Source organism: Acyrthosiphon pisum, chromosome A2 (genome assembly GCF_005508785.2).
Source record: "Acyrthosiphon pisum isolate AL4f chromosome A2, pea_aphid_22Mar2018_4r6ur, whole genome shotgun sequence".
NCBI classification, from domain to species: domain Eukaryota; kingdom Metazoa; phylum Arthropoda; class Insecta; order Hemiptera; family Aphididae; genus Acyrthosiphon; species Acyrthosiphon pisum.
In genome coordinates, this window is record NC_042495.1 from 26,372,788 (window position 1) to 26,382,417 (window position 9,630).

The 9,630-nt window shown below is 28.5% G+C and overlaps 1 protein-coding gene across 4 annotated transcripts in view; it reads right to left on the bottom strand.

Annotated features, from left to right (window-relative positions):
• Positions 1-5,190: 5,190 nt before the first annotated feature.
• Positions 5,191-9,630, bottom strand: part of LOC100166010 (ring canal kelch homolog) — a 6,690-nt gene continuing 2,250 nt past the window's right edge. For 3 of the 4 annotated variants that reach the window (XM_016807205.2, XM_008188197.3, XM_003246740.4), the window contains 10 exons: positions 8,874-9,027; positions 8,588-8,816; positions 8,339-8,514; positions 8,170-8,266; positions 7,899-8,055; positions 7,728-7,825; positions 7,367-7,669; positions 7,133-7,276; positions 5,540-5,792; positions 5,191-5,454 (listed from right to left, as the gene is read on the bottom strand). In XM_016807205.2, coding sequence (XP_016662694.1) covers positions 5,285-5,454; positions 5,540-5,792; positions 7,133-7,276; positions 7,367-7,669; positions 7,728-7,825; positions 7,899-8,055; positions 8,170-8,266; positions 8,339-8,514; positions 8,588-8,816; positions 8,874-8,986 — 1,740 coding nt within the window. In that variant the 5' untranslated portion in view covers positions 8,987-9,027 and the 3' untranslated portion in view covers positions 5,191-5,284. Of the gene's footprint in view, positions 5,455-5,539; positions 5,793-7,132; positions 7,277-7,366; positions 7,670-7,727; positions 7,826-7,898; positions 8,056-8,169; positions 8,267-8,338; positions 8,515-8,587; positions 8,817-8,873; positions 9,028-9,630 lie in introns of those variants that run through there. The other variant, XM_008188198.2, reaches the window with a different exon arrangement.

Genomic DNA, 9,630 nt, shown 5'->3' on the forward strand with positions numbered 1-9,630 from the left:
TTTAGTGTTAAAACGTTAATATCTTAAATTTTTATAATATGTATTTTAAAATTATTGAAAGTAACAGAGGGGGCAAGTGCTTATTACTATATAGAAATTGAATAAAGTTTTTAAAAAACGTTGGCAGTCGGTTTCAGCCAATAAACTTTGAAAGTTTTAAATTTTTTTAAAATTAATATTTTAAATTTTTGAAATACCTATACATTTTTAGCTTTACATTTTTTTTTAAATTAATATTTTAAATTATTGAATATATACATTTTTAAGTTGAAATTAATTTATATTATAGGTATACAATTTTTAAATATATACATTTTTTTTTGATGAACTATGAGAATAAAGAACAAATAATTAATTATACATATGCGTTTTTTGTTTATCGACCTTTTCGGGGTCAAAATCATAACTGTGCAGTTTTTGGATACGACAATTTTTAAAATTGTGCGGTTTTAATCTACCAAAAGTGTGCGGTTTTGCCCTATATTTTATCAAAAGTGTGCGGTTTTTGGAGTCAACGGTTCCAGTAACGACATTAAACCGTATTGCACCGGCGATAGCAGGCACCGCACATTGTTGTCGCTGTTGGTGTTACGCAACGTCGGTCGTTGCGTATGGCAATTTTGTAGCTGCCGTCACCACAGCCGAGACTGTCGATACCACTCCGTCGGGTCACTGTACGCTGATATCTCAACCGCCGCCGTCATAATAATATAATCAGTCGCACGGTCGTGTCGATTTTTGTTATTATTGTATTTTCTTTGTCATTATTTTATCATAATATTATAACTATGAGATTTAAGTATCTGTGTACGCGCGTAGGAATTATATATATAAATATTACTAGTGTTGGTCGAGTACTCAACTTTGGAAAAATTTTCGAGTCGAGTACTCGAACTCGACTCGGCTCGACTTAATTTTTTTTGGACTTGTGAATACGAATACTCGCTTTGAATCGAGTACTCACTTTGAGTCTAGTACTTGCTTTGAGTCAAGTACTCGATTTGAGTCAAGTACTCGCTTTGAGTCGAAAACTCGTGTTATTATTTTTAATTAAAAATACTATAAATAGTAATTTATTGAAAAATAAATGTTAAAACTATAAATAACTGAAAGAACCCATATTATATCCGATATGATAACCAGGAAGGTGATACACTGATACATGATAGTTTAGATTGATAACAATAGTTTTAATTAATTATATAATTGTATGAAAGAAAATATAATTTTTTTGGAAAATCTATTTTTAGTACAATTTGAAATACTCGGAATTTGTCGAGTACTCGCATCTTTTCAATACTCTGCATTTGTCGAGTACTCGATTTTTTTTTAATAGTCGGCATTTGTCGAGTACTCGAATTGGAACTCGACTCGACTCGACTCGACTCGAAATTAAAAAACAATACTCTTCCAACACTAAATATTACTGCTGTTCCTTATATTTATTATTTTATATATATATATATTACTGCTGTTCCCTGTATTTATTATTTTGTAATAAATTCCAAAATACGTGTCGATATCAATTTACGAGCTTTTCTTTTCGACATTCTGTACCATTAATAAGTTTTATTAACCAACGGAAGTCGTCAGATTAACCACCCCAAGGTAGGAGTTTGATGGCGCAACAGCAATAGAGTATGGGCTATAAGCGATGAATCAGGTAAAATTGATTTATAGATAATGCACTTAAAATATTTTCAAAAATAAAAAAAAGAAGATATCCTAATAAACTACTAATATTTTTGTTTATAAAAATAAATATTGGCATATAATAGTCTGTATACTTTTAACTGATATAAGTATACAATTGTTTTTCTAAAATATCTACTGCCATATATTTAAAAATTATATTACACACTCAATACAAAGGGTACCATAAAAAAATGTAAGCAGATAGTATGCGTTTGAGATCGAAGCGAACGGTTTTTTTTCGTAATTTTTTTTTTTATATTTATATTACAAATATTACGTTCATTTTGTGTATTTAAACTAATTTTTGTTTTTTTTAAGTTTTTTTAATGTGTGTCGTATAGGTACATTTTTTAGAGTTTTAATTAAAGTTATATAACTATAAAGTCTACGGGGCAATCTTGATAAATATGTACCACGTGTTATCAGAATGAAACTGTAACATGTCATGCGCATAGATATAATATTCACAATACGCCGTAACTATATAATATTACAATAGCAATTATGTCTTAATAAATAACAACAATGTAATATTATTTACAGTGTCAAATGTAGGAAATTTGACGACCGATGCTAATAAAAATGCAGAGCCCTTGGTGGTACGAGGTGTGCCTGGTGTCAACACAAAATGTTTAAAACAAATCAAAAAGTGTATTTTTTATTGAAATATTGTTTTCATAATATAATATAGGTACCGTGTGTACATGAAAACTGGGTACACTCTATAATAAATTCACTTATACTTACCTAAATTACTCAGTAGGTACCCTATACATATTGTAAACTTTTACTAGCAGAAGATTGATAATTCAATAGTCTAGTTTGATGTCACGCAACACAATTAAAAAATATGTATAGAGTAAAGTATGTAGTATACACATGTCAATATTGTACTTGAACTGATTAAATGCACATGACTAGAAATTATTCAAAAGAATTCTTATAAAAATATAAAATATATTAACATTATACTTTGCCTCCAACAAGATTTTTTGTATTTTAATATTATGTACAAATGACAAAAAAATCTGATGATAAAATGACGACGAATTAATATTGTTCGAATTGTCAAGTTTTAATTACTATTATTTTCTGGATAATTATATTAGCTATAATAGAATAAACCAAATGTATTTATGTACGTAGATTATAATATAAGTAATGAGTTTTCTGTAATTGTTTATGTTTTTTACTCAAATAGCTAAATTTTTTATCAATATTACTACCTAAACATTTATTGTGAACAAATTTGTGCAAATGTATTTTTTACTGCTATTATAACAATACATTAAAAGCATTGCATACATTTTCACTCTCTTTGAATCAACAAAAAAAATTACATTAACATTTATAGAAAAAAAAACTAAAAAAAATTGAAAATTTAAAATGTTATCAAGTATGAGAATTGATAAAATAAACATTTGATATAAAGTTCAAGTGTTTATAATTATTTGTTTTTGAACTACAACAAAATATGAAAATCTCTACTTGAGATATCGATTGAACATCCAATGTAAACTTCAAACGCTCTTAAATATTTAATTTGACTTTCTTATGGACTTTTTTTTTTTGTTGAGAAAGTAAAATAATCATAAAAGGAATCTTGTATTACATTTTGAAATCTTAGATAGATTGACGCGACGAATAAATTTATGTGGATATTTATAGAAAAAAAAACTAACAAAATTGGAAACTGAATTTATAAAGAGCTCAAACCAAGTTAAAATATTTTACTGTGTATAGATAAAGCTATAATATTAAAATTCAGTAAAAATCGCATATATATGGATAATTATGGATAATCAATTTTGGTTGATATGTATAATTATGTCCTTACCAAAATCGATTTTGTCAAAAACTGATTTATCGTGAAAATTCTTGTTTTTTCTTAATTTTAATTTTGTTTTTCCCTGCACTTTTGAAAACCTTTGTGTATGACCTCCCTGAACTGGGCAACTGGATTCACTTTCCAATCTAACAAGATACTGTTGAAGAATATCGCAGCAGTTTCCTTGCCCCAAAAAAGACGACAGACATAAAAATTAAAAATTAAAAAATTAAATAAAATAAAATAAAACACACGTCATTGTAAAATCAATGCATTCATCACTCCCCTCAGTATCTATGATAATGCACAATATTTTTGTCAACAAATTCTTAGCCATATAGTAAAATTACATTGGCACGTAAGTTATGCGGCACTTTTTAGCACTTGTTAGCACAGTTATCTCATTACTTCGTGTGCGCATACCTATAACACTACATATAATTCGACGATATTTTATTAAAAGGCATATACCAAATAACACAGGCATATATCTGTACGCATTCCTTCTATACATACACAGCGACATATGCAACACATAAAATATTATAATATTCTACATCTCTACGGTCAAGACATTCGGTAAAAACAACAATAGATTACCTAATACCTTTGTCGCACCACACAAAATAATAAAATATATCAATACTTTAATATCGCGTACTAATCGGCGCACATCAGAAGAAGGGATCACACCAAAATCACATTATATAAGGACCATATTATGGAATCGACAACATCGCCAGTGTTATTCCAGAGAAGTCTCAATACACATTGCCTACGCCTGTCTATCACACAAGAGGATCCAATGCACAACGTTCACGCCAGTATGCACTTCGACGATATTATTTCCATTCAAAGCGAGTGCGTTTATGTATATTGTATATTGAGTTATTCCAGCTTTCGGTATGACTGTCTAAATTAATTATATTGTATTATCTAACAAATTCACCTTGTCAATTATTCATCCAACTATCTATTTACTCTTTGCAATAATATAATATACTGTGACTATCATCGTATCACACAATCATGCAATTATCTATTTAGAATATCAATATAATAATAAGTGCTCATTAACATAAATTACATTCGGTTGGCGAATTGACTATATATGTACACTTGCTACGGATGTTGGGATTTTGGGAGCATACGATAATAGTCACGTCCCAAATCATAGGTAAAAAATCATATAACATTAGTGTTCAAATCACATAAATATTTATATAAGTAAAATTCAATAAAAATATCTCTTAATATACAAATCAAGACACGTAACATACATAAATACACGCAGCAGTGACTTCGAGCATCGAACACAACCCCGATCCACAGATACGACTACATACTCAGATAAATTAATTATAATATTTAGAGCAGTAGATTAATTTTACGTATAGGTATATCCTTTAAACTAAAGATATAAAATCACTAATCAACGTTAAATACTATCAGAACACCGATGACATATACCCACAATATAACACTCCTCTTTTTAATATATAACCCTAACTATTTTTATTACTCACTCCCATACCCTATCTGTTTTCGTATTTTTAATCCACCACAACATTATTAGCTAGATACAAATTATTATTTACAAATTTTCGTAACTAAGCCGAATATAACAAGGTACCTTTTAATAAAACATTAAAATACAACGGAATAAATAAAAAATCAATTAAGATACTATATTACTAAATAAGAAAACATTTATATAATATTGTCTCAAACAAAAATCATAAATGCTAACAAATTTAAATGTCATGGCCTATTAATGGCTACTACTCTGGCTCTAGCATATTCATGAATCCTTAAAGGTGCAACTATGGTCCAGGTATTAGTTTTTGGGTTGTAACATTCTGTAGAATCGTCAGTGTGGGACTTGCCAGATCCACCAAAGACATACAGTAAATCGTCTACTGCAACTACTCCTATAATGAAAATTGATATAAATTCAATTTATTTAAAAAATAAATGTTTCATAAAATAATTATGAATTTTTCTACGAAAAGCTACCTGCACCACTTCGAGGAAAATTCATGTGCGCAATAGTAGTCCAAACTCCCGTTCTTGGTCTGTATGCTTCAACACTACTCAGACTTTTAAATTCATTATGACCACCTACAGCATACAGTACACCGTCTAAAACTCCTACTCCAACAGCGGCGCGACCTACGGACATTCTTGCGACTGATGTCCATGAATCAAGACTGGGATCATAACATTCAACAGATTTTAATTGCTGTGATGATGAAGCATTTCCTCCTACCTACAACAATTAATTAATACAAGTAATTGTGGTGTATAAAAAATAATACTAAATTACAATATTATTGCATAGCATTTCCAATGAAAGTTATTTAGTACATATTTATGAAACGTTGAATAAATACAATTCTATTTTTTTTTTAACTACAAAATTGTATTTAAAATTAATTAGCGTACGAAATTAATGATTACATGAGCTTGAAAATTATTTGAAATTTAAAATCAATCTTAACGAAGTATGAATATATTATTCATTGATAGAAGTTAAAAAATTAAGCTATATTCAATGTTTAAAATATAAATTTAATAAAGTTTAATTACATTAATAAGTTTTGTATTGTATTTTTCAATCATTATACATATTAATAACATATACAATATTGCATAAATAATATTACTTTTTTTTTTAAGTTATCAATAAATCTGAACAAAAAAATAATCGAGTTTTTTTTTCATTCACAATTATTATTTTGCACAAAATTTTAAATCAATCAAAAAAATTCTTTGCCAAGTCAGAGATCAGCATGTAAACTTTCTTGATTTTTAATTTTTAGAAATATATTAACTGATATCACATCCCTCGCGGTATATCAATTTGAATCCAGAAAAACGTCGGCGTGAACACACTCAAAAAAATAATTTTCATTTAGTGAGATTGATCTTCGAAACCGGAGAGCGGATTTTGTTGTTTGAGGTCTTGTTAGATTCGCATCAGCTAGGAGAAGTGCAGTGAAAATTTTCAGAACTTTACCTGTAAAAGATCACTACGGAACCTTAAAAAAAAAAAAACACATTTTACTGTAATTTTTTAATATTTTTCAGTTTTTTAGCCATGTAGTGAATCAACGATTTAAGATAAAGTTCTGAAAATCTTCACTGCACGTCTCTTAGCCAATGTGAATCTAACAAGACCCCGAAAAACAAAATCCGTTTACCAGTTTCAGAGATCTATCGCTACAGGAAAATCATTTTTCTAACAGTTTAATATCTAACATTTTGTATCTAATTGATAGTCCCTTTTTAATGAGCTACCCATCAATCAATTTTCTAAATATTATAGTTAAGTTATAAAATAGAAATTTTGAGACTGTTCACGCCGATGTTTTTATGGATTCATGTAAATATACCGCTTGAGTGTGATATCAAATCTCTATCTCTCTCTCATTAATATTTTATATTAAAAGTTGCTAAATTATTACCCACCTACTCATCATAACTGACTTACATTTTTATTATTTCCTTATTTAATACAAAGTCTTGAAGTTTTCAAAATTCAGGCTTTTTAATTTAAATTACCATACTTACTTGATTAAAAACAAAAAAATAAAAATATTAGTTTACCGCATATAAAAGATTATTCAGGACTCCGATCCCATGACCATCTCTTCTAGTAGACATACTAGATATCATACGCCATTTTCGAGCATTGTAATCAAAAACTTCCGAGCTATCTAATTCCGAATCACTATTATTATGTCCACCGACCTTAAATTCATTATATAATATTTTATTGTTAGCTACTTTATAACAGAAATATCGAAAAAAAATTATGAATTGTAAATCAACATTACTTACGGCATATAGATAATTATTGATTACACCAACTCCTACATTGTTTCGTTTAACAAACATCTCAACACTTGACCTCCAACAATATGACTCTGCAGATAAATCAAGCAAATCAACAGACCGAAGTTGATGAAACGTATCAGTAGAACCACCCACAGCAAACACTAAATTATCTTTCACTACGGCTAGACCAGCATTTTTACGGTTTGTTATCATTGCAGGTCCATTATTCCATTGGCTTATTTTTGGCTCATAAAATTTTGTACTGATACATTCATTAGAATCAAATCTACTAACAACTAAGATAACCTGTAATAATGAAATTGTTAAGTAATATATTGAAATTAGTGATAAATTATAACAGAACCTTATCTCCATGTCTAGGATTATTCCAGATGTTATGTGGAATCAGGTATTTTGACTTCTGTCTATGAAAATGTAATGCCTCGTTGATGTATTCTTTACCTTAATAAATTATAAATATATATATAAATGTATATTACAAAATATAAATAAATTATTTAAAGAAAAAACTTACATTTATAACAATTCTTAATAAGAGGTTCCTTGGCTACTTTTTTTATTATGTAATCCTTCGATGTTAACGGCAAACGTACGTGTTCCATTAATTGGGGTAAAATACGCTTTCTTGACCCTAATTCATATTTAACCCAACGAATAACACTTTCAAATACCTAAAAATACGAGTATACATACTTAATTATGAATTAGACTTCATATTATAAAGTTACTGAAATTAGAATTTGCAAATACTAAAATATAACAATAATTAATTTTAGTTTGCTTACTTTTTCTTCAGATGGAACTGTAAGTTTATCACTAGAGATCAACTGAATTACTTGTTCTGATGATAACGATAGGAATTCATCACCACCAACAGCTTGTCTAAGAATCAAAATATATCAATAATAAATAAAATGCCCTTATTGAATCATAATAATAAATTATATATCATACGAAAAGTGTTGTTGAATATATAATTCTGAACTTTTTAACAATTTCGAACAGCTATATATATCAGCTATTACGTATACAGCGATACAATTTGTGGGGCACAATTGTGACTGTAAAAAATCACAACACGCCTCTTTTACTTCTTGTAACTGCAAGAGATTTGAAGCTGGCAATAAATCCTAGAGAAATAAACGAAAAACGATTTAAATAATTTTGTTAAATATAATAAAATTAAATTGTATATATTGTTACCTGGACGTTTTCTTCAGTGATCACGATTCTTCCGGAATAAACAAAGTTTACCAACAGCTGTAAAGCGGTTGAATCTATCTCTCTCATAACAACAACATCATGATTTCTTTCTGAAAAGTTGGTGAACATAGCACGGAAGTATGGAATGGCAGATGCTAAAACCACTTTATGTGCGATTATTATTTTGTTATCGTCGGCTTTTAGTTTAATATCGCAAAAAAACCCATTACTAAAAAATAAAAATTGTTACTTATATTATTATCTGGCATATACACTTAAAACTTACTGACGTAATGATTGTAACGCGCCATGTGTCTCTGCATAAGACGATTTTTTGTACTCGGATTTTGCATATTTTTTACATATTCTTGATTCTGTTTTTTGATTTTTATATTCCATTGATAATGGTATATGAAGTCTGGGTTTTGGAGTTCTTAAAACTAAAAAGAGAGAATTTAAAAATCAATTAGAAATATATAGAAAAATCGTTAATAATCTTATATTAAATCTAAAGTACTATCAAAAACAAATTTTTATAATAACATTCAAAATCATAGGGAATAATAATTGTTTGTTCGAAACTCAGCAAATACCAGCAAGTCAAAAGTATTGTTCATGTGTAGGTTTAATGTTTATAGGTAATTTATTTTCTTTATCGTTTTATAGTTGCATTGACTATTATTATTGGAAACGCAAATATTACGATCTTTCGTGTATTGCTGTCTCGTAGGCAGGGATCGAAACCGCGGTTTTCTCATTTCTAAACACCGGAAGTGGAACCGGAACCAAAAGCTTTGAAACACCGGTTAAAAAACCGTAACCGAAACCTAAGACCTTAAAAAACCGTTTTCAAAACCCAAACCGAAACCATAGAATTGAAAAACCACTCTTGTACTGTTCTTGAAAAACAGATTAAAATTTAAAACTAATGTCGGGTTTCTCTGAATTCCATGAAGTTAATTATATTATTTGTAATTCTACTATTTTTATACGAAGAAATTATTATGTTTGGATTTATTGATAAAATCCCGATGCAGTTACTG